The sequence below is a fragment of the Branchiostoma lanceolatum genome, chromosome 9, assembly GCF_035083965.1.
Source record: "Branchiostoma lanceolatum isolate klBraLanc5 chromosome 9, klBraLanc5.hap2, whole genome shotgun sequence".
Lineage (NCBI taxonomy): Eukaryota > Metazoa > Chordata > Leptocardii > Amphioxiformes > Branchiostomatidae > Branchiostoma > Branchiostoma lanceolatum.
In genome coordinates, this window is record NC_089730.1 from 738,361 (window position 1) to 764,726 (window position 26,366).

The window sequence follows — 26,366 nt, forward strand, 5'->3', positions numbered from 1 at the left end:
TTGTCACAAGGTAAATAAACTTACACATATGCGGAGTACATTTTATAAAGATGTCAGACATAAGAACACTACTGGCAGAAATGTGATCTACTCAAACAATACAATTACTACAGCTACATCATGTACATTTGGAGAAACAGGACATTGTCAAGGAAAAATTTGTACAAAAAAATTACCAAATGATTTGAAATAATGTAAAACCAAACCCTTGCCAGTGTCACAGTGATCTCGCCCCCCCCCATGATTTGGTAGTAATTTTGCAATCCCCCCCCTCACCCAAATTCAGGAATTTGCTTGCAATTAGGAGCTTTGGCATGTTGCAAATACAAAAATTTGATACATGATTATAAACACTATCCTTTATGTGTGAATTGCCAGCGATTTCATCTGGGGGTGGGGGGAATTTCAGAGGGGGGCCAGCAATAACAGTAGTGGCAAAATATCAGACACTGTAGAGCAAGGCACATTTCGGAAATATTAAACAGAAAACATAACAACTACAAAATAGCAATTTGCCTGGCTCATTGTTTTGTTTTCAAAAAGTAACCACCCATACAGTGGCATTATGTTTGAAGTTTATTGCTGAAACTAAAAGGGTAAACTTCATCTCTCCCTTGGGAATTAACCTGCAACTGCAGTACATATCAAATAAGCTATCTACATAGTGCATGATTACATGTACCAAAAATCATGACGTCCTTGCTTCAGCCCTTTCTTGCGTTATTCTCTTTTTAAGTTGGAGGCAAAATCAGCTGGATTATTTTGCTGGACCATGAGTAATGACACATGTACATACATGCATGAGTAGTAAAGGTAAGAAAGGGGGAAGCACAGCTACCTCTACATGAGCGTATCCTGCAGGCTTGCACTTGTGAGCTGTCCCCTAGACAGGAGTTCCCACCATATTGAGGTTCTGGTTTGTTACAGGAACGAGTTCTTATCCTCTCTCCCCGACCACATGTAGCTGAACATTTGCTCCATTCTGTCCATGAGCTCCACTTCCCATGGACTAAACACAGGGAAACTTTCAGTCAGTAAATGATCAAATTACATGTATGAGTTTTAACAGATCTTAATGTGCATTCTATTATTTTCCACGCTCTAGACAGGCTATGATTACTATCAAGCATACTATTTAGTTGATACACTCAACAATAGTTTGAGTAATACAAACTCTGATGCCCGGCTGAAGTTGGCTAACACAACAAAGGAAGAGTGGATTGCAGGTGTAAAGCAGGCAGCATGTTTGAATATTGTACCTGGACAAGGCTCAAAGCTGCAGCCTTCTATCTCTGCTGCTGGACCAGCACAAGACTGGCCACCGTGCTGTGGCTGTGGATTGTTGCATGTCCTGTACCTCTTCTGCTGTCCACCGTTACAGCTGCGACTACAGCTGCCCCAGTCTGTCCAAGGACCCCAACCACCATGGACTAACATGGCAGGGAGCAAACACATAGTCACAGGGTAAGAAAGGCAACCAGTCATCATCTCTACACATGAAGCTGAAGTTTGCATTCCTGAATCCAAAAGAACAGACACTAAATTTACTGATTTAGCAGGAAATCTAGGAGTTTCAAAGTATGAACAGTAACTAACTGCTGAAATGTAAGAGTTGATCCACTCACAGGGACCTCCTCACTCAGTACCTTTGCCAAGAAGGTTAATGTTTTTAGCAGCCTTTGTGTGTATGTTTGCTGCGGTTGAACAGCATACATATAACTCAAGAGGCCATGGATGAATTGTCATGAAATTTGGTATGTGGTTATAAAAGACTTGATTTTAGGCCCCCTGGCAGCTTTTCTTGCTACAGCAGGAGAACCTCTGAATTTTGTAAGATGTGTTTTTGTCTATGATCATGATTTTTGAGTTGTCCAAAGTTTCTTTTGTGCTCAAGAATTAGTGACAGAAGTTTGGGCCCGCCAGCAGCTTTTTTTCGAGAACTGCAGGGGCGTTTCAGCCTTTGAAACAGGGCAAGTCAAAAAGGGATGAAATAATTTTTGTAATCTTTTATCTGTAAGTAACTTTGATTAAGACCAACGTAATGGTATGTAAATCATGCAAATTAGGACTTGATTTTCGTAATTAAGAGGGAAAATTTATATATTAAAATTTTGTTAAATGATAGGAACTTCATATACTAATACTCTACACATGTAATTTGGTTTCAGAGGAACCTAAATTATGGACAGACATAAATGCAAGCATGACCTGCAACACCAATCTTAAAAGGATGCAAATTCCTCTATATGGCCTCCATCGGTCAGTATTGACCATGGTAAAATCCTACAACAGCCCTACAGCATCCACTATGGCTAAACATAAGAGAATGGCAGTCTCTGCCACAAAAATCACATCTGTAAGCTGACTCAGTTCTGTTGCAAAGAACCATGCAAATTCCATGCTGACAGTAATCTGATAAATATATGAGATGCTAATTATATAAAGTGATAAATCTTTATCACATATACTCACCTGGACAAGGTAAACTGTTGCAGAAATTCACCTGTGTGTCTTCTCCTGGACAAGCTCGGCCTCCGTGTTCGGCAGCGGTACATGTTCGTGTGCGTGTACGGATACCGTTGTTACACGATGAACTACAGGCTGACCACGGGCCCCACAGCGTCCATTTGCCATCCACTAGCACAAATCAAATGTTACTTAAAGATTAACTGAAATAAAATCTCCTGAAATCTCCTCTATCATTCATGTAAAAATTTGATATTTTCTGAAAACATTTATGAAATCCTTAAATTAGTTCTCCGGCAAGAACATGCTGAAACGGCGACCTAAAAATGTTTACTTTGTGCTCTTTGGTGGGACTAATTACGAACAGGCGTGATGTCACAACTATGAGTCCCGTGTAGCTAATATGGCTGCCTGTTGAATAACAACATTTTTGATGGTCCCATATCTTATAAAGGAAACATAATTCAGAGACAAAACTTGGTCTATCGAAAGAACACATACTTAACTTCACGTAGAAAAAATTCTATTGAATTCACAGTACAAATAAATGCTTTACGGGCCCTTGAAATTGATTTCATTCCGATGCGTGGATAACGCAAGCCCCGCCAAGCGGATCGCGGAAGAAAGTTCACTATTTTAAAACGTACAATAGCGGGCACAAACAGTCATCTCTTCTACTATACGCCAACTATAGCATTAACTTACATTTGCTTGAGGTACGGTGCCCATGCTGTGCATTAATTTTAAGATAATTTTAAGGCTGCCTGTGGAAGCGTAGAAGTTTGTGTCCCCTGTCTCGAGCCTAACCGGGTCAAAGCTCAGCGGTCGCGCACGTTGTTTACATGGTGTACAGTGTCAACTACGTAGAATTTACAAGGGTTGGCATAAGAAATGCGAGTAAAAGTAAATTCCATTCAAAAACATGTGTGTTTGTTCACATTGGGTAGACAGTTCGTGACCCAAGCAAATAAACAAATAAGACCAACAGTCCTACAAATTAAGAATACATACAGATGATTTCGTGATAGCGGAAATCTACCGTAGCGGCGTCGCCATTTTGTCTATGAAAATGTGTAAGCCTCAGGCATCTGCCCCAAAACGTTCTCTTCGACTTCTTTACTTGTAACGTTCCTCCAAGACGCCTTGGCCGTTTTTAGCAACGGCAAGGAACCCTTGGATTGTCGCCACCGGACTTACCGGGCTGTTCTCGTGCGTGTTTGGGAGGAGACAGCGCGGGCTGTCGTGGTTCAGTGGCGCGGCGAAACCGGACCCACCGCCCGGGTGTGTTTACGACGTTCCCCCGGACCTGCCACCTGACAGCCCGAATAGTTCCCGCGGACTCTCTCGGGCCTGTAGCCGCCGCTAGGACGAGAGATTCGGCCTCGACTAGCTGATGTTTGTGCCGGGCGTGTGACCGTGCCGTCCCCGGTGGCAGTTATAACTCTACTCTATAACGGGACCTGGCGGGGCGGCTAGCTTGTCTGCCCGGTCCTCCCGCCGACTCTACGCCGACTCTGAGCTGCTCGGCCCTCCGGCCGCGCGAAGACTCCTGAGATCAGTGCAGTTTGTTTTCGGAGACAAACTGAAACTAACGCCTCACCGAGAACATGTGTAATCACAGTAAAGATCGTAAGAAGAGTTCTTGAAGTTAGGAACACGGACAGATTTCGTGATAGGAAAAGCTAACTCGACATCACCATTTTGTTTGAAGTTGAACGTTGTTTGTTTGCTGGTTTCAGACGCCGCCGGCTCACTAGTTTTGACAAAACGTACACGTAGAATCAATGTAAAGTATCCAATCATCATCATTTCCTATTCTACCATGTTCATGACAGAAATCGGTGAAAGGCACAGTATAAAGGTTACCTTGAGTTTACACATTATAAGTTCTTTGTAAACACTAGATAAAATGGAAAGCTCTGCACAAACTGGATCCACGACCTTCTTGTTTTCTCCTTCTCTATGTCTGCCTCAGCTCCGTTACATTTCACTCGAGGGAATCTGTAGAGATATCCCTTCAGTGAGCTGACCATTTTTACAGCTGACACCGTTTGGCCCTCATGCTACACAATACTGTCTGCCGCCTGTAGAACTACGACCTGGAGTACTAGAAGATGCCATTGTAGTGAACTGCACTCATAGTTGTGACGTCACGCATACCATTTGCATCTCATTTGCATTCCCTCTCAGATGCACAAAAACACACTTTTTGAAGACGTTTTAACATAACTTCCCGACTGAATAAGCACATGAAAACTATCTCAATTCAACCAAGAAGAAAAGGACCCATACAATCGTCCGAAAATCATAGAAAATAGCAACTTTGAAACTGATTTCATGTAAGCTTTAATGGTTTACTGTAAAACAATTAAGAATGTTTGGGTAGCACTCCTATTTAATGTGTCTGTAAATCCTGTCAGACTTAACAATGTTACAACATCCATCTTGGACCCGGACCCTGTTGAAATCTTGTGGAATCTAGTGGACATAATAATGCATTTGTTGTGGACTTCTCTTCTGCCAGGTTTTACAGACACATTATTTTTAAATACTCTAAAGTATTTACAAAAACAAACTATAAAGAGAGAAGGGTGCTCAAACTGAATATTACAATTGACAGTTTTTCATCCTGAATCTGCTCTTCATGCTTTTGGATCAAAATATAAGATTGATTATCCAAAAAGTCTATAATGAAGATGTACTTACACCACAGTACAAGCTTACATGCACAAATGAAGAAAAACAACATACATGTACAAATTCCATTTGAGCCACAATGGCCAGTTTGAAGTGTTGACATCAAATCCATGATCACGATAAGGAAAAACAATATGAAGGGTCAAAATATAACTGGTGACGGAGCAATTCAGTTAGTTACCTTCAGCTAGAAGGTTTTCAATTATGGTCTCATTTCTGTATTACTCCGAGTGGGTAGGCTAAAAGAGTGCATGGCCCAAAAAATGAACGGCTGCATGAACGTGTGTGTATATCGGTGGGAAAGTCCCTTTTGGCTAGGCCAACCTATCTCAAGCGTCAAACTGATGAAAGCTTGTTTGTATCTGAAGAAATTAGCAGGCAAAGTTCGGCAGCCGCGCGCGAGGTCGGACGTACACAGGCCGGGCATTGTGTGTGAATCGGTCCGGCGCTTACAGCTGGAAAGTGGCTTTGTGGGGGTGTAGCCAAGTGCAGTTTGTAATTGCTATAAAAAGACATTGTATGTACCGGTAGTGAAAATGTTGTCAATTTTTTTACATAATCTAGGGTAAATGTTCTCAACATGGAATGAAAAACATTGGCACATTTTCTATATCTTCATTACGAACGCGCCCATGTAAAACACGTATTATAACATGTAATCCTATGGGGCGAAAAAACTCATGAATGAGACCTTATGTTACGGTTGGGCTGGGTCTGCATGTATGTCAAGAGCATAACTTGAGAAACTGTGGACGGACCTTCAAGATCTTTGGTAGGTGTGTAGTGGTTGTGGGAAGGAAGGTCAAGTTCAAAAATGGTTAACCTGGCGTTTTCCTACAGTACTGCAGTGGGCTGTGTATGTTTGCATGTTTGTATGTGGACAATAAAACTGGACAGACTGTGGAAGGATCTTCATGATTTTTGGTAGGTGAATAGCGGTTGTGGGACCGAAGGTAAAGTCGAAGATGGTTCACCTGGCATTTTCCTACAGTACTGAAGTGGGCTGTGTATGTATGTGTCTTTGTATGTATGTGGGCAGCATAACTCGAGAAGGTGTTGATAGTTGTGCATGATATTTAGTGGATGGGTAGGAGATTCAAAGAGGAAGGTCAAGGTCGACAATGGGCCTCTTAGTGGGTACCTAAGGTAATGCAGCAGAGCTTCAAAATTTGAGCTAAAATATTTTTGAGAGTGCCAGGTTAATGATTTTTTGAGAAGCGGATAGCTCTTGGAGCTGGGAGTGAGTGGTGTATGTTTGGGCCCTCTAGCTGCTTGTTTGGAACTGCAGTTAGCATTTTGCTGTAAGCTTTAGAAGGGATTTACTCCAGCAGGGGTTGAGGGATCGTCATGATTTTTGCCATGTAGATAGCTTGACAGATGTTTTACATAGTTAATACCTATCATTCAAATCAAGAGCTTATTTGCATAGTAAATGAGGAAAGTTTGTGCCCCTTAGGGGCTTGCTTAGAACTGCAGTGGGTATTTTGGTTTGTAACTTTTGAGGAGGATAACTCAAGCACGGGTCGATGGATTTTAATTATTTTTGGTATACAACATGTAGGTATCTGCACTAAAAGTGTTCATTTCAAGTCAAATACTAGGCACAACAAGCGAGCCTTATGTCACAAAAGCCTTGTAAAAATCTTGCCCACTTCTATGTTCAGTTCTATGTCCTTAAGAGAGGCTAATAGGCACCAGTTTTACAACGACAATCACCAATATAGTAGTAGTAGTTAGTGGTATCCATTATGTGAAAACAAAACTGGTGCCAATGTTCTCAGTCAGGCTTGTGACAAATCAAATAAGTCATTTTTGACAAATGATATTGATACAATGTAGTCAATTACCAGTGCTGAGAGAGATAAGAGCAGATAAATCATTTAAGATCTGTGTGGTTTTAAATGCAATAGTTACCTGGGCAGGCATCCAGCTCACACATCTGTGTCTGTCTGTCACTTCCCTCACATGGCAGTCCTCCATAGCTGGGAGCAGGGTTGTCACACTTCCGCAGTCTGGTCTGTACACCTTTACCACATGTCACGTCACATGGCTGCCATGGTGACCACGGTCCCCACACACCATTCACTGGAGTTGTATTGTTAATCAGTCGTGTTATTGTTCACAAAGAGCTGAAGACAACATACATGTATGGGATGCCTCACTTTCAATGAAAGGGAAAGAAAGTGATCATGAACCAGTTTAGCTCACCGCAGAGATGCTATGTGCAGTATTTACAGGTTTGTTGTAACAGGGAAATTTCCCTAGCTCTTTCAGACAAGCACGACGAATGGTGGACCGCGGCTTAATGTTCTGTCCTGCGGACTGCTACATGTGCCCTTTCCAGTAGTGTGTATGCTGGGTGAGCGCCAACAGCTGGGAATCAAACACCTAACCTCTTACTTAGTCCATAGGCAGGGTTGATAACCACTCACTTCTTATATCATGAGTTTTACAAGATATCATACAAGAGGTGCAATATGGTACATACCAGGGCAAGGGTCAGTGTGGCAGTCCTGGACTTGCGTGGATTCGCCTGTGCAAGGTTTGCCTCCGTTTTGAGGCATTGGGTTGTTGCAGGACCGGATGCGTTGATGGACACCCTTACCACAAGTTGCAGAGCACTCCTCCCACACCGACCACTTTGACCAGCCCCCATCAACTAAGTAAGAAGAACAATTTACACAGCTCCTGTGAAATGAGGTTCCTTGTCCCTTTATAATACTGTGAAATGTGAAGTAAATCAGGGCAAACAGCATCCATTGATGAGACAATGATAAAACACTACCCTGGAAGTTAAAACCAAACTAAGGGCAGACTCACTTTCACATTGCCTAGGATTGCATGTTTTGGTCTCTGTATATGGTCCGACACAGGAACGCCCATTGTTTGCAGGGGGAGGATTATCACATTGTCGTCTCCGTGTCTGAACACCCTCTCCACAAGTGGTACTGCAAGACTCCCATGGCTGCCACGGAGAGAAGCCACCATGCACTAAAAACAAATCAAGGATTCCTTACACACATGTACAATAGGCTTTCATGTCTAACTACACTTACACACATATACTGTAAATGCATGTAAGTTTTCGTTGGTTGTTTGGGTTCATGATAGCGCTCTAGTCACATACTGCTGCAGTAATGGAAACACCAGCACCATTAAAGACATCCACTTGAGAATGACTGACAGGTGACTCAGAAAGGGTGGTACAAATGGACGGAGCAGTCCCTTTTGGGTCCCTGCTGGCATGATTAACTGTCACTGATCTAACCGATGGAACCATGGAATATTCTTGGCTTGAAATTCTTAACGGGGAGTCAGAGAAGCAATATATGAGAAAATGTACAATCACTCTTCAACAGGAAAGGAGGTCTATGCATCAGAGCAGGAGCTAATTGACTTATTAATATAAAATCTTGTCTTGAGTTTTGAATCCAACAGGAAAACCAACACAAAAATCTCTGCATTCACAGTAATGTGACAGGAAATACAAAGACATATTTATCAAATGACCTTGTCCAAAGTTGGACAATCAAGCTTCAGTATGTAGCCACAGGTGACAGCACCATCTCAACATTATATAATTCTGAAAAATGAATTAATGTTTTTTTTTCCTCTCCAAAACTTTGCCTTTTTGATTTGGCTATTATTTACAGGTCTGTAAACATGCCTTGTTCAAACCACTTCTGACAGAATATTAAGGATCAATATTATTGTAGAAACATATTAAGTTACAGGGTATATACCTCGCACGGTAATCCGAAACTCAACTTTCGCTTTCCCAATACTGTTGGAAGCCAGACATATGTAGTTTCCAGAGTCTGGCATCTGAGCTGCCTCTATACGTAAGGAATCATTTGGCAATATGGTCACCCTAATGGGAAAAGAATAAAAACAGTTAACATTGTACAATAATTATTGTATGTTAGAGTACAGAACATGGCTGTGTGATATAAGGAAGCTCACCATACGAAGCAATCCCTTGGTTTTCGCCAAGCACACTGAGTTTATAAGAATAAATAAAATATTACTGGGGCACACCTGTCTTCAGTAATAATGGTAATGCCTTCCCGCTGCCATTTAATGGAAGGTGCTGGCTGTCCCTTAGCTGCACAGTTCACCAGGATGGTCCCACCTTGGTCCACCACTACATCCTTGGGCTCCACTTCAAACTGGGGTGAATCTATCAATCAATCAATCAATCAGAAATGTCATTTGGTACAAGCGGACACTGGATCTATTGGGAGTTGTCCAGATTCTAAGTGACAAGATGAAAGGGATAAACATGTACACTTAGCATTCCATCACAAAGATGTCCAATCTATTAAAGCAAAAATTCTGCATCGAAATGTAGAATTTGAAAAGGTTAACAAAAAGTGCATATCAAGACATATTGCAATCACTAATAGTGCCTCAATAATCGACTGATTAAGACAGTTTAAAACATGCTTAAACTATGTGGTAAAATCATCAAACAGGTCATGAACTTTGCAGACATTCTGTACCGGAAATTGCAAACAATGTCATCATTCTCATACTCATATGTCAGGAAAACATGCTGACCTTGCAACGTAAGCTCTGCTGTCCCTGCAACTACAGATCCTATCTCATTAAAGGCTCTGCACTCATAAAGGCCCTGGTCTTCTACCTGGAGAAGGGCAACTTTGTTACTTCTTTACATCGAGTAACAGCATATGGAAGACATAAGAAAAAAATAAGACAGAATCTGAAGTAGTAAATCTATACCCACTGTTGCCCCAAAGATGGCCAAAGACCCATTCTCCAGAAGCCTGATACGGTTGCTAGATTCCACAAACTCCCCAGCCTTTAACCATCGGATGCTGGGTGGAGGGTCTCCTGACACGCTACATGTCAGAACAACCTTGCCTGCTACAGTCACTGCCTTACTCTCTGGCTTCTGTAGGACTCTTGGAGGTACTGTGGCAGAAAGTATGGTAATGAAGTATAGACCACCATAATGTCATTGATATACAAACATATGTATAATATACAATCTATATGACATGTCTATTACCATCTCTGGCAAAAAGAGGTAAGCAAAGAACACGTGAAAAGGTGAAAAAAGGCATAAAACAGGCCAATGAAATTTGCTTTGACTCATAGGTAACGTAACATGACCTATTTACGTGCAGGAGCAGTTTACGTCCACATGTCGTGGTTCATGTCCACATGTCGCGGTGTATTATGCCAAAGCCTGTTCTCATGAGCAACAAAGAACGTCATAAGTATGATCCTTAGTCTCACCTCTCAAATAGAAGTACCCCCTAGAATAGAAGTACCCCCCGGGCAAATCTTCAAAATCTAATATAAGTACCCCCTGAAATAAAAGTACCCCCCGGAAAATTTCAAAATTGACAGTTGAGGTAAGCTGTGTCCATACAACTGTCCAAGGGAAATAAGATAATAAGCAGGTAGGTTATATCTATTCAATTATGCCTCAGGACCATACCTTTCAACAAGTGAAAATGTATGCATGATACATGTATTTTCTACTTGGAACTTGAAGCAGGTGATCGAGGAAAATTGTTGTACATGGATATCATCATTTATTATTACTGACACATATTCAAAATCATCAGATAACTAATTGTACCTAATCATATTTTCTAAAGACATTAATACCCCCCCAAAAACAAATATGAACACAAAAAAAAGGGTTATGTCCATAAACTTTTGTAGCCTGAGTGCCAGCCTTTTTAGCTTCCGTACGCTACCCAAGCTCCGCTCCTCGCCGGCAGCGGAGCTTGGGTAGCGCAGCGGAGCTAGGGTAGCGGACGGAAGCTAAAAAGGCTGGCACTCAGGCTAAAACTTTTGCTCCATATCTTCGAGAAGTTTTTGTGAGACTCTCGGATTTAGAGAGCCTGACTGTAAAAGTAGCTCAACTTCTCAGACCGCAGATACTAAGAAGTTACCGATTGCATGTTGACAATAGAAACCACTAAATTTGGAAAATCTTACGGTTATCTTAAAATATGAACCCTCCTAAAATATAGATGGAATTCTGTGTCTATCTTTGCCCCTTAAATATGATATTTTCCACGCGTTTACGGTATCATTTTAAAGATCATTACACGCACTATGCAATATGCTGCTAGTTTTACTGTCACCACGCCTGGTGGTGCCGCCATGTTTCGGGGTGAAACATCATGAAACATGCCTGTTGTTTACCAACAAATTTCTGCTGTTCTGAGATTTTGCGGCCTCAAAACACATATCACAAGGGAAGTAAAGTTATAATTGCTGTTTTTACGTGTAATATGTCTTCCGTGAACAAATTAATCTTCCGCCGCGCTGCCGATAGTGGTCATCGAATTCATCCCTGTGTACTCTACTACTCGTCACGTCTCGTCACGTTTTTTGATCAGCGTGCTTTAGTTTACGACGTAAACAGAGACTGTCAAAGTTATTTATATGAAAATTGTATTTTAAAATGTGAGTGTGGCGTCTTATTTTCCCCCAATAGCAACGTTAACTTTGTAACGTCATAGCGAGATCGACCCATATGTTATGAGTGCTGTAAGGATTTCACAATTATGCCGGGTCGAAGCGGCTAGGAAATCAATGCCGCTAGGCCGAAAAATAGCGAATTACTATAAAAAATACCGGGGAAACATGGGCCAAAAAAACTAAACTTTTAATTTTAGAGGAATCCCTGGTTAGCAAAGCCCCAATTTAAAAAAAAATAATAAACGTACCGTCTAAAATAAGAATGTACCGGGCGGATTTTGAGGCGAAAAAAAAATAAACGTACCGGTACGTTTATTTGAGAGGTGAGAGTAGCCATCTCTCTCTTTTATACAAAACAATGAAAAAGGTTTACTCCAGCGACATAACAGAATAAACTCCTGAACTAGTAATAACAAGTTGCACAGAAGCGTCATGCATAACAATTTCATATGTAATTCGACACCGCGTACTTCATCATGTTTTTCTAACTTACACTATAGCTAGTATCTTTTAAACGTAGCTGACGTTAGACCTTTCTTTGATATTCAGACTATCCACAGTGATTCAAGGTTTGAAACTCTTGCCAGTTTTAGGAAGGTTTGACACAACCTAGTGACCCCCCGCTCAGATGATACATTTTTGCACGGCATAACATCATGGCCATGCATTTATCACGTGAACGCCACGTGCCGCTGATGTTGGGGAAATTCACAGCACAAACATTGTTTTCTTCCATCGTGTCAGGCAAGCGGAGGGACAAACATAGTGACTTTTCTGTCATGTGTCTGTAGACTACTTTCGACAGTTACTGTGCATTTTTTTCTGGTCTATGTTCTTCAAGCATAGCGCTAGAAGGGAAAAGACTGAAGTGGACGATAATGGGTTAGCCTAGCACAATTCTACATCACATAACCCAGTATAAATATATGCTCGCACGGCGTTAAACAGGCGGAGAAAAACTTACAGACCATGCATTTTTCTTGTTAGAAGAGCTGATATTTCTGCCCATGGGTTTAACATTTGGCTCTGTCCACGCGGTTTTAGGATTAATAACGTTTTAAATAAATCGGACATTAATTGGTCATGTTACGTTAGCATTAGTAGCATGGCTCACTTATGCAGGTTTTGACATGTTGCTGAAGAGAGTAATGATATACATTTGTACAACTTTGGTAGAGCTTTTTAAAGACCTTTGTTGGAACTCACAGTTAACTTTGACACCTGCCACCCATGTGCGTCTGCCTGCAGTGTTCTCTGCCACACAGGAATATGTCCCTTCATCTTTCTTCCTGGCATTTCTCACCACCAATGAACTGTGACCATTCACACTGGACGCTGAAAAACATCATATTATTGGCATGCATACATATACTTCTTGTACCAGGGGTAGGATCATGTCTGTTCAGACACGCAACTGTGTATTAATTGGTATTTAGAGACATTCTTGATGATCCACCTGAGCCAGCATGAGCTTCCATCCTTTTCAAGTAGCATTGGCGGCCGAACTCAATATTTTCATCTATCCTTGGTTATTTCTGATGCATGTTTAGAATATAGTATACCTGAAACCACATGTTTATTTTGTTGTACCTGGGAGAATTTTCCCTCGGAATGTCCATGTGATTTCGGGTGTGGGGACTCCCTCTGCCGCACACTCCAGCTGTATGTCTGCTCCCTTTGTAACCGTGGTGTCACCAGGATGTTTTGTCACAGAGGGTACAACTGGTAACACACACAACAGAAATAAAAGTAAGCTTACCACAAATTCTGACAGAATTACTATGACTTAGTATGCATATTGACATGCAAAATTATCATATTTGATGGCCTTCTAATCTAAAGTAGAACAAAAAGTTTAAAGCATGATGTTCATGATTTTAACTGAAGTAGGTCTATCTACTAATTGTTAACAATACAATCCCATTTTTTAAAGTCATAATTCAATAGGGGTAATGTCAAATGCCACTGTCTACATGTCTATGTCACTGTCCCTATCAAATATCCTACATTTGAGAAAAGTAAGGGGCAAAATGTATAATTTCTTACTTCCAGAAGTGTTATCTGGAATATAGAATTATATCTGTAACCATCTGAAATATAATCAGAATTATACCTCATGTGAGACGTTGTTTAAGAGGGATTACCTTATGCAGTATTCCTGTACAACATTGACTCTGTGCTATCTACTTTGAGTGAGCAATATTCACTTACTGAACATGAAAATCAGGGTGGGAACTATATCTTAAACAAGGTGGTCAGTACGCCTTAGCATAACCTCCAATTATACCACATGGATTCAACATTGTTAACGAGGGAGTACAGCACCTTGTGCAGTTGACTCCTGAGCTAAGGACAGCACAGTTTCCTAAGTAGGGTATCAGACATAGTCTAAGGCCTGTTTTCGTGACCTAATGTTCCAAAAGGATAAGTACTGGGAAACAGGCATGTTGGAGCCCACCAAGTGTCACTACTATTCACAACAAAAGTTCAGATACTGATCTGAGCCACAATGGCAGTTGTCATCTCCATGAAAAATTGAGATAAAGTTTTGGGTGTGTCTGTCTGTGTGTGTGTGTGTGTTTGTGTTTCCACACTACTGTAGTCAGCATAACTCAAGAACCTCTTGATGAATTACGATGAGATTTGGTATGTGGGCAGGTGTTATGAAGCTGAAAGTCAAGGTTGATTTTGGGCCCCCTGGTATGTGACCTTGGTACTGCAGCAGAACTCCCGTTTTTGTATCTTTTGACCTGGACGTGCTATGGTCTTGATTTTCGAGTGGCTGATAACTTGTGATCTAATAAAGAAGTGGTGTAGGTTTGGGCCCCCTTGCAGCTTGCTCTGGAACTGCAGGGGCGCTATTGTGAAAGTTTTCTAAGGAGAACAACAAAGGAACGACGGTTTCCATGATATTAAGTATGCAGGTAGTTTAGACTGAGATGTACTTATAAAATGAAGTGCAAATTATACTAATTTGCATAATTAATGAGTAAAATCTATGTTTGCAGTGTTTTCCATAATATGACTCAAATACATGTAACATATGTAGCTTATGGTAAGTAGAACATCAAGAGATAACAATTATGCAAATAAATACATAATTTGCATAATTGATGCAAAAGCACCACAATTCATCTAAATGGTAGATGATAGGTCTGTCAATATTGTGACATGTGTAAGTTGGTTAAAGGTGTTCATGACCAAGCATATATTATGTAAATGTGTAAGTCATTTGCATAAACAGAATAATTCATGGAGATATGAGGTCGCGGAACTCTTGTTATTTGTTGACATAAGTATTCTTGCTGCTGCTCCCTCCCTTTGTTGGCCACGCCTCAGGGGCAAGCCAAAAGGTATAGTAATTGTGTGCAATCTGCAAGAATTCTAGGAATTGTACAGGAATGTGTCCACAGGAATTTCAGTCCACAGGATGATAACTGAAGAATGACTGGATGGGTTGTTTTCATATTTGGTAGATAGGGGTGAGACCTCAAAATGATTATATATTGGGCTACTGGCGACTTAATATTTGCAAATCAGGAGCTTATTGGCATAGTTAATGAGAAAAATTTATAAATCTGCTGCATTCCATTATTGGGCTCTCAAACACATGACATATTTAACAAGATATAAATAATATCAGTTATGCAAATTAGGTATTCATTTAATACGCAAATGAATGCCTAATTTGCATAACCAACAACAAAATATGATATTCCATCGTTAATGATGGGGATTTCATTCTTGCAGAATTAAGTGAAGTAAATGTGGAAATTACTAGACCTAAATCATGCATATGAGGGTCTCATTTACATAATTTAGAAGGAAATGGTACAATATCCATTTCGCTGGGATAAGACTTTCATACTTTGAACAAGGTTGTGTTATTTGGGTAGAGAAGATGATCAACATAATCTATGGAAATAAGGTCCTTTTGCATGTGAGCTATGAGTTGTAAAAAACGAAAACACGCTTGCTGGCCCGCATGTGCGTAATTTGCTGCCAAGAATCGCTAAAATCCGCACAATCTGTTCTCTCCTGAACTGCAGCAATAGGGGGCGCTTTCAGGTTTCAAATTATCTATCATCTTATAACAGATGTCAAAGGCCAATGCGTTGACGAAAGACATCCTAACTTTCAGGGATGATGGAGAAGATAGTATTCTTTCGTTTTGATGATTATTTACTTAATACATTATACTTAAGGTCTCGTTCCTGAGTTACTCCGCGTGTAGACTCCCAAAGAGCACTTCCAATGCAGTACCATAGAAAGCTGCTAGGGGGCCCAAAATCTCAAGATGACCTACCCATATACCAAAATACCATGACAATCCATCCAGGCATTCTTGAGTTATCGTGAGACACACAGACGCACACACAAATGCTGACAAAAACATAACCTTCTGTGCGGAGGTAATGATAACATTTGTTAACAATAGGAACAGGAATGAAGAAAAATGATCTTTTTCAGCAAGACAACTTTTTAAGGTATAGCAGTGCCACATGTCAAATGTTTAGGAAGTAGCAAAACCAGACACTGGAGGGAAAACAAAATGTGCCACACATTTTCAATAACAGCTTAGATTTCTTTGTGGAGTGAAACCCAACAAGAACATAATGTTATCATTATCATCATCAGTCCTCCTTCCAAAAATTAAGTTATCGTTCATCACATTTTGTCTTTCAGCCTTTCTGTCAGGTCCTCTCTTGCTAAGTTACACAAGGAAGGCTAAGGACAACAATGACACCAATGATACACAAACTCACCAAAAATGATAAGTGTGAAGGAATGTGAGTCTTCCCCTGCTGCATTGATAGCTGTGCAGACATACTCTCCACCATCATCTCTCTGCAAGCAAAGAAATCTGGTTATTTACCAGTCAGCTTTCTGTATTGTAGCTGAGGGAAATGAGAAGTGTAAGTAAATTCTTATAATAAATTTTCATATTCTTAAGTGCTTTGGGGACAACTTCATTTAAGCTAATTAAAGACCCCAGATTTTTACCCAGGGAAAGAGCAATAAGGAAGTGCTCCCATTGCGACCTGTCTGGCAGTTTGAGGGGTGGATTGACCCCCATACGTGTAACTGCATAAACTCATAAAAGTATTAGACTGTCTGCCAGCCAAGAACAATGGTATGGGACAGATTACCATGATACTGGTAATTTTACTTGTTGGTTCTCCAAATTGCTGCTCCTATTTTTCCCAGCTAGGAAAAAAATTGACCCCATTACTAATTTTTCATCATGAAATTTGTAGGCTAGCAAAACAACTTATAGGGCTGAAAATGTGGTCACATTTTATCAGTATATTAAGAATTTGCATTTATCAAAACTAGTTTTGAATATCAATCCATATTTCAAGCAACAGTAGGAATTTTTGGTACTCAAACAAACATGAACAAATTTCATTTCTATTGATATAAAAACACTTGATTAGGCCACACCAATTTGGTTTGTTGGTTCTCTGCTTTTTTCAGAAAAAAGAAGCGACAGGGCGAAAAAAAACTTTCCAAAAAGTCTTGGGTAAGGTAAAGAATGACAGTATTATGCCAGTTTGCAGTCTTCCATGGCACATTTTATGCAATGAATTTTTTAAAAATCTAGTATTATAATTCAAAATATTATGACTTAATTATTCGACCATCTGAAGCATCAAAATACAATCTAAGTGCAATGACTGGAAAACCACTGTAAGGTGTTTTGATAATAAGCAGGTAGGTTGTATTCATTCAATTATGCCTAAGGACCATACCTATTAAGTATATAAATATTGAACAGAATAACTGTAAATATCATGTTCAAAGGATTATCTTGGTCCACATAGCTGAAAGAAAGTTCCAAGGAAATTTCAACCAGATAAGATCCTATGGAAAATCAAGACAAAATTATCTATGACTTTCAGTTTTTCAAATTTCAACTCAACCCTGTCAAAGCTGTGTCAGACTATCTAATTGTATTTAAGTTTCCAACTTGAAAATGTCTTCCTCATGGCTGAATTAGCTTTGGTAGTTGCGTGTCGGGAAATATGACTTGTAATTTGGTGTTTATTAACTAAAGAAACTGTAGTCTAAGAAACCAGTATAGACTGGCGCTCTGTAGAACTGTACATGTGACTGCCAGCCAATGTCTTACACTAAATCGCAAGCCAGTGTTGCCATTACTTTATCTCTGGGCTAGTTGCCCTTGAAGCTAATATATTTATGTGTGGCCCTACTACAATATTTTAAACATGACTTGAAGAGTAACTTGTAGTTGTACACTGTCTTAGCCAGGCCTCCTAGGATGTGAACTACACGGCTGCCAGTAGCATACTAGTACTTAAGTCTGTAGTTTATGTTACCGGATTTATACCAGGTGGGGTTGAGTCATTACCTATTTTTTCTCAGAAATCTTATCTCTTTACATTTTCCTCCCTCAAGATTCTTAATCATCTAAAAGAAATTAATCTGAGTGCTACTTTTATCTAATGTTGACTCCCTCAACAATTTGTGTTTAAACTTAATTATTTCTGTAACAGCCAAACATGAAAATAACACTACAAGAAAGGAATGCCAATTCTGCATAATCATAAAACACGACTGAAGGATTTGCTTATGAAAAACTAACTACATGGGCAATGTGATGTAACTCTACTAGGTCTACAACACAAGCACACTACAACCATGTCAAAAAGAAATAGATTGTGTCAAAGGCAAATGCTTTTCCCCAACAAAACTTAACTTGAACTTACGGAGTAAAGGGAAACATAACAAATGTTACGGAGCATAGAAAGGGACGATTTCAATGCATCGAAACAAAGGTCAGCTTATTAGAAAGAACTGGATTTCTTCATGCCATATTCATTGATACATAAAATTATAAAGCATAGAAACTCATGTACCTGTGCTTCTTTGATTGTGAGCTGGCCAGGTCTGTCTTGTATCCTTGGAGTAGGCAAGTTCAATACCTGTTGGTCCTTCAGCCATGTTATCGCTGGAACAGGAGTTCCCTCTACCTCACATGGTAAAGTTACATCTTCTCCTTCCACAACTGTCCTCTGGGTCTGGACTGGTGAGATCACTGGGGGTGCTGCGAAAGACAACCTAACTTGAGTAATGTTTGTAGAAACTTTGATCATTATATAACTTTAAAACATGCATAAATGTACATGTACCCTAACCATAGTGAAGGGGCTGCCAAAGTTTAGAACATACATGTACACATATTTCTGATGCTTGCTTGCTTATTTCAATGCAGGTTGAGGCAAAGTGATGTTAATGATATTCATGACTAGCCAAGTTCAGATTGCATAGGTTACAGAGTAGTGACCTAGCCCAAAAGATGAGTGCACAGCTGTAAAACAAATTTTTAAAATATACAGCATCACGCCAATGACATCATGACTGTCCTTACCCTGCACCTCCAAGGTAATGGTCCGAGATGAAGAGCCAGCTTCATTGTTTACTTTACAAACATAGGTGCCTGTGTGCTGTAGTTGGGCAATGGGAATCTGAAGTCCACCAGAAAACAGCATCTACAGTCATGGACAAAAAACAGAACCTTAATTACCCATGCACCGAGAAAACACATATTGCCCCAATGCTATACAAAAATCTTGTTATTGTAGGATGCTAAATTACACGCAATTCATCATCATCATCGTCACTGCTTTCATCTGTCGACGATGCGGGATACCACTGCTTTCCACGCAGTTCTGTAATCACATGTCCTCAGATGTTAGCATAGGGTCCTATAGAAGCAGGCTGTTTGATAAAAGGGTTCCCTAGACTCACTTCAAGTAAAATAATAAATGTGAACAAATGGTTTATTACGTCATTGTAAGACAGAACATATAGGAGCAGCCTTCATTGGCTGAAATGCAGTATGATTGACAATTACAAGTAATCTAAAAGCAACAAGAGTTCTACGACCTCATACCTTCGTCAAATGATTTTGACCTTTATGACTGACGTATTAGGAGTGTTTTTCATCAATCATCAATCATACCAGTTGACCCTCTTCACCCAGATAAATAAGTTGTCCAAACCTCCTTGTTATGACTATGAGCTTAACAAAGAAGGTTATGCTAACATTTATCATCAATTATGCAAATAAGCTCCCTCCTTATTAGCATAATTTGATTCAATGGTGTTCACATTCACACAACTTCCTAATGCCACTAGTATGAAATTGCCGTCATTTACTAGTATGGAATTATAGTAGTTTCTCATTAATTATGCTAATTAGGCCCACATTTGCATATTTCCTATCTATCAACATTCCTCTCTTCCTTAGTTACAAATGTTACATATTTGAATAGTCATATCATGGAACACAGCAGATTTTTAAAATTGCCTCATTAATTATGTGAGGTAGAATTTGATTTGCATAATTATCATCCAATCATACAAAGCATCACGTAAGCTATCTACATACCAAAAATCATGACCATCCATCAAGACCATCTCGAGTTATAGTTTTTCTCATTAATTATGTCAATGAGGTTCTCATTTGCAAAGCTGATATCTATTAATATTTCTCTCTTCCTCAGTTACATATGTCACATGTTTAAGAGTCCTATCATGGAAATTGATGGATGTATAAACTTTCCTCATTAATTATGCAAATTAGATACTGATTTGCATAATAAGTATCTAATCATGTACATCAGCACTCAAGCTATGTACTTACAGAAATTTATGACCATCCACCAAGCCCTTCTTGAGTAATTCCCTTTCACAGTCTGAAGCAAAACCTGCCCCTGCTATAGCCAACCCATAGGTCTGCTTGGAGACTACCTTACCATTATGCCTACAGCTGGCTCACAGCCAATTTGTGTAACTGACGTTTCCTGCCCTCAACATGACCCCTCAGGACCTCCTTGCCCTATGCATGACGCCTTGGAAAAACACAGCCGACACGTACACATACTTCAGCATACAATGTAACACATTTTTACACTTTTCTCGTTAATTATGCAAAACACTTCGCCCAAAATCTAATCATCTTGAGATTTCCCACATACACACCGACACACCAACTACGACAACAAACCATCCAGGCGTTCTCGACTTATTCTGTTCACTAACAGACACACAGACAAGCACCATCGAATAACCTTGTCGACGAAACCATTCGTCGACGAAGGTAAAAATACATACATAAGCTTAACATTACAAACCTTACAATACTCCGGACCAGACCAACTACCACCTTGGATCCTCAAAATGACGACTAGTGAAATAGCACATGTGTTGACCAATATTTTCCAACATTCCTTATAATTAGACACAGGAAAATCGCCAAAGACTGGAGAGATGCAAACATATGTGCCATTTTTAAAAAGGGAGATAGAGCGGTCCCCAGTAAGTACAGACTTGCTTCACTGACCTGTATATGCTGCAAATTACATGTATTTGAACACAATTATCCATAGCCATATCATGAAGCACCTGGGGAGTCACAATATATTGAGGGATGACCAGCATGGATTCAGAGCCAAGCAATCCAAACCACATAGCTGGTACACTGAACAGTAAACGGCAGATGGATTAAGCAAATACTCGATTTCACCAAATCTATTGTCAAAGTCCCCCATAACAGACTTATCTCCAAACTGCAGTACTATGGAATTCAATGCACTACATTAAATTGGCTGAAGGCTTTCCTGACCAACAGGGAGCAGACGGTAGTGGTAGAAGGGAAGGCCTCAGCTCCAGTTAGAGTATCGTCGGGAGTTCCACAAGGAACCGTCCTGGGACTATTGCTCCGAACAAGTTGTAGACCAACCTACCAGAATGGGAGCCACTCTCGATCTGATCATCACGAACCTCACACATCTTTACATTCCACCTGCTCTGTTGCCACCGCTGGGTTCCAGCGATCATAACATTGTTCATCTTCAGCCCAAAACAAGAATGATAACCAATGAAACAAGGACGAAGATTGTTAGACCAATGCCTGACTCTCAAATCAGAGCCTTTGGACAATGGCTAGTCTCACATCAATGGCCTGATGTCCTCGCTGTGGCCGACGTACAGTCCAAGACTGATAAGTTCTACCACACGATGGCGGAGAAAATCAACCAGTATTTTCCTGCAAAGGTATGCCAAATGCATGTTAATGATAAACCTTCAGTTGGCTTACCCCAAACATCAAAAACCTGATTAAACAAAGACAGCAAGCTTTCAAATCAGGAGAGAACGACAAATACAGAGCATTACGCAACAAGGTACAATGAAAAATCAAGAAAGTGAGGGGAAACTTCTACAAGGACAAAGTCAAATCCCTCAAAAAAGAAAACCCCTCAAAATGATATCAACTATTGAAGTCTATGACCAACACAGCTGGATCTAAACTCACACTGAACCCATTGAAGGAGTACCTACCGCTGACCACAAGGCCACAGCAAACGCTGGCCATTTAACAAAGCTCTGAGTGCCGTGACATGCTCACTTAAACAACTCGACCTGGGTAAACTACCCATATTTCTTCCAGCAAAACCTGTAGAGGTTATTTAACCATGGGACGTATACAATGCATTGCGCAACATCAAAACAAGAAAAAGCCACAGGACCAGACAACATTCCCAACTGTATCATCAAGGAGTTCGCGTATGAGATTTCTACTCCGTTAACTTCGATTCTTAATGCCTCGCTTACAGAAGGAGTCGTTCCTGTACAGTGGCGACAAGCCAACATTGTGCCCTTGCTCAAAAGCTGCCCGCCATCCTTAGAGGAATTCCGACCAATCTCTCTCACACCAGTGCTCGCAAAGGTAGTGGAGAGGTTTGTGGCGACCCGACTTCACTCAGACATCAAGAACAACATTGACCCTATCCAATTCGGCTGCCTTGCTGGCTGGTCAACGACTCATTGCTTAGTCGATATCCAATTCAGCTGCCTTGCTGGCCGGTCAATGACTCATTGCTTAGTCGATATCATTAACCAACTCGCAAAAACAGCAGACAGAGGGGAACAATCACCAGTCTCGTTACAACAGATTTTTCTTAAGTGTTCGACCACGTCGATCACCTCCTAGCAGTTACATGTACCTGTCTGATCAACCTGGGCCTTCGACCCTCACTCATGCTGTGGATATGCAGTTTCCTGACCAACTGGAAACAAAGAGTCCTCTATAAAGAAGTTCACTCAGACTGGTCCGTTACCACCTGTGGCCACCCACAGGGTACCGTCCCTTGATATTTCTTGCCCTTATAAACGCTAGTGTACACGTCTTAGCAAGAAGGTGGAAATTCGTTGATGATCTTAATTTACCTAAAAGACGAAAAGTCAACGCAACCTTCCGTCTCCAAACTGACCTTGACAATACGGAAAATGAAACTGAATCCAAAAAAGTGCAAAACAATACATGTGTACTTCACTTAAGTCGCCCCTACGCCACCGACTTAATACATCGCCGGCAAACCACTGAACGAAATTATAGTTGTTAATATACTTGGATTATTTGTGCAGGCAGACCTTGGCTGGGAAACACAAGTTGACCAGGTCGTGAAGTCAGGTAATAGAAAACTATTCCTGCTCCGTCAGCTACGCCACCTCAAACTTTCTCGAGAAGATCTGCTGACTTGTTATAAGACCATGGTTAGACCTGCTTGTGAGTACGCCGTCCCTGCTTGGCACCCGGGTCTTACAAGGAAATAATAGGCGAGGATTTTAAAGTTCTATGCGCCATGTGATTAATGTGTTATGTGCCTTTTAACGAAATGTAGGAATGCTTTTGTGTATGTGGTGTATCGATATCTTACTATCGTCTGCATCAAATGACATATGCAATAATGCTTTTGAAGATAATAATTCAGCTTGTAGACGAATAGATAAAATGAATCATACAACTGAAGTTGTGATTTTAGAACACCTGACTGTAACCTCTCTGTATACAATGTATATATATATAACTGTAACCTCCAGCGCAAGGTGTTGGTTAATCGTGTTATTATTAGCAACAGCTTGGGGGAGGCGGTATCAATTCCTGGGACATCAATGCCGGTGGGGTCAGTGCATATGTTTGCCATTGATTTGTTCCATGCTTTGATACCATTTCTTCGGGTCCGCAGATCCAGTGTGCCAAAAATATCTATGAAAATTTTTAATTAACAGCCTGCATCTACAGGGCCCTGAAAATGACCCATCTGCATTCAACTACATGCATTATAAAAACTTAAGTTTTAAGATGAAAATAACCATGTGATCTGTGGAGATACTTATCATTGTGCATGTGCAGTTTCCCACAGTGATGAGCAGTGGGTTCGGGGTAATCTTTACTGAACTGTACTTTACTGAACACAATCTATTTGCAGCATGAGGTTTATTTTTGTGAAACTGGGATTGTTATCTTGTATATTGACGATTGAAAAATTCTGCACAGGCGTCCTTAGTGTGACCAGCTACTGTACCGTCCTGGTTATAGTTAACAAGGTGGCAAGTCATTGGCAGGTCAGAACATCATCCCTGACTGAGTTATCTAGAAGCTGTCACACATCCGTCAGAAACCCGACAGAAATTTGTCAGAGTTAAACTCTGACTGGTCACCATCAGCATTAATGAGATGGGGCTTATTCTCAAAAGAAGATTAGTGCATACTGACTTACCAACATAGACACTAGATCTATAATGTTATGGTTACATCAGTAAGACATGCATTTGTTTATTTTGTGTGCATTTTTGAAGAAGAAATACAATGCTGATCCTGAACGATGCTGTTGTTTTGAGGTACGTTTCACTTCCGGAAACTGCGACGGCAAATTTTCGGCCTGTATCTTTGGACAGTCGTCTCCTGGGCCAATCGGCATGCTAATTTTGCAATGCCGTGAAAACTAATACTGTTGTGTTCTTCGGGATTGATTTTACCTTCGATTTTTAAATTAAGAATACTTCATATCAAAAATAACTATAGGAAGGGTATTTTCTGATCACAGCATTCTTACCCAGTGTTATGAACATGATCGCTTAGCCAATTTTTCCTCTGATGTTTTTCAAATTTGTTAAAGTTGTATTCAAAATTATGATGGAAATTTGTACGCGATGTAACGGTACATCAACATTACAACGATAACAGAAATCATAATTTTTGTAGGACCTTTCTGTCAATCAGAATTGAACCTGGTGGTGGCTTAAAATCACATCATTTTCCATCCATTTATCTAATAGACATTAAGTATGTAATACTGTATCAACATCTCAACCTGGAAACATGTCGCGAGTCGATCCTCTTCAAAGCGACCACCTGTCCAAAGTGAAAGCATTTCCGGTGGTCGCCTTGGGCAGGTTTGACTGTATCTCATTGTGTATATCTTATTTATAGTTAATAAGTAAAATAAAGAATTGCTAAAATGAAATGAAGACTTAATTCTGAGCAAGCAGTACCACTAGAAAATGTCAATATCAATGGTGATTAATATGATCTACTGACATGCGGGAAAAATTGCTGTCTTATTCCGTTGTTGCAATTTTTTTGTATCGGCAATTTCCTGCCGTGCATGAGGCGAATTAGTTCTCCTCCCACTGTCCTGTGATGTTACCGTGGCCTGCATATGAATGCTCCGTCATTTGATAACTCTGACCAGACATTTCCCGTCAATGACTACTCAGAAACTTTTGCTGACGGAATAATGAGCATCAGAAGGTTGTCAGTGACTGGTCAGACAAGTCAGTGACGCTGATGGACGTTACTATGACCAGGACGGTACTGTACATCTAGATTTCTTCCACACCTGGTGCTGGAAATCAGTGTTGGAGACGGCTTGTCCATTGAACTCCCAGGTGATAGAGGGGCGTGGTCTGCCACTGGACAAACAAGGTAAGGTCACCGACTGGCCCTGCTTGGTAATGATAGTCCTGGGGCCATCCTCTATGGCAGGTGGCACTGTGGAGTATTGGACTTGAGTCATATCTAATTGCACAAACTACTATCCACAAAATCAACAAAATTGATATATTGTATAGAAGACATAATAAACAAAAATATCTGTGCTCTTTTACAACAAGAATTACATACATGAACATGTAATAGCACAGTCAATCACAAGTCTACAGGATGAAACCATAATGATTCCACCTTACCTTGCACAAACACCTTCACTTTTCGGACAGCTGTACCAGCATTATTCTGAGCGACACAACTGTACACTCCACCATCTGTCACCTTTATTCTTCTGATTTCTAAGGAATCATCGTCCCTCTGGGTAAATCCATTGCCACTCTTGAGAATCTGGCCTCTCTTCTGCCATGTTACCCTTGGATAAGGACTTCCAGTGACTTTGCAGGGCAGCACGACATCTGAGTTCACAACTACAGAAACTTCGGTAGGATCCTCATTATTAATTTTTGGTGGATCTGTGGAAAATAACAAAAACATAATCAGTTATCACTAAGGAGATATACTACAAGTAAGTCTACATGTCTCCAAGGAAAAAAAAATGATAAAAAAACTTGTAGACTTGATACTATTTGTCATCTTCTTTCCCTTTGTATTCCTACTTCATTTTTGTAGAACATGCACAGTTTTTTCAAGACAGAATTTGTTCTGTTGTACCAAAAGCATAACGCTATACCGAATGATGTCAGCAGAGTGGAATATGCCAAGAGAGCTAGGACTGTTCCTGTAGCCAACATCAATATCATGGGATGCCATTCTTTCACAATTGCCTTCATGAAAGAGTGGCGAAGAGGGTTGGCAATTCAATACTTTAGATGTTATTTTGCCAACTGTTATACCAAGATAGGGGTATCATACCTGC

General features: G+C 40.3%; 1 protein-coding gene across 1 annotated transcript in view; it reads right to left on the reverse strand.

Annotated features, from left to right (window-relative positions):
• Positions 1 to 26,366, reverse strand: part of LOC136441281 (hemicentin-1-like) — a 141,503-nt gene that overhangs the window by 18,835 nt on the left and 96,302 nt on the right. The window contains exons 45-61 of the mRNA XM_066437478.1: positions 25,690 to 25,962; positions 25,341 to 25,492; positions 19,022 to 19,142; positions 18,510 to 18,697; positions 16,395 to 16,476; positions 13,219 to 13,350; positions 12,835 to 12,963; positions 9,911 to 10,098; positions 9,724 to 9,808; positions 9,202 to 9,343; positions 8,907 to 9,034; positions 7,984 to 8,154; positions 7,652 to 7,822; positions 7,078 to 7,248; positions 2,473 to 2,637; positions 1,260 to 1,430; positions 839 to 1,009 (exon numbers count right to left, since the gene is read on the reverse strand). Of these exons, the coding sequence (XP_066293575.1) occupies positions 839 to 1,009; positions 1,260 to 1,430; positions 2,473 to 2,637; positions 7,078 to 7,248; positions 7,652 to 7,822; positions 7,984 to 8,154; positions 8,907 to 9,034; positions 9,202 to 9,343; positions 9,724 to 9,808; positions 9,911 to 10,098; positions 12,835 to 12,963; positions 13,219 to 13,350; positions 16,395 to 16,476; positions 18,510 to 18,697; positions 19,022 to 19,142; positions 25,341 to 25,492; positions 25,690 to 25,962 (2,640 nt within the window). The remainder of the gene's footprint in view (positions 1 to 838; positions 1,010 to 1,259; positions 1,431 to 2,472; positions 2,638 to 7,077; positions 7,249 to 7,651; positions 7,823 to 7,983; positions 8,155 to 8,906; positions 9,035 to 9,201; positions 9,344 to 9,723; positions 9,809 to 9,910; positions 10,099 to 12,834; positions 12,964 to 13,218; positions 13,351 to 16,394; positions 16,477 to 18,509; positions 18,698 to 19,021; positions 19,143 to 25,340; positions 25,493 to 25,689; positions 25,963 to 26,366) is intronic.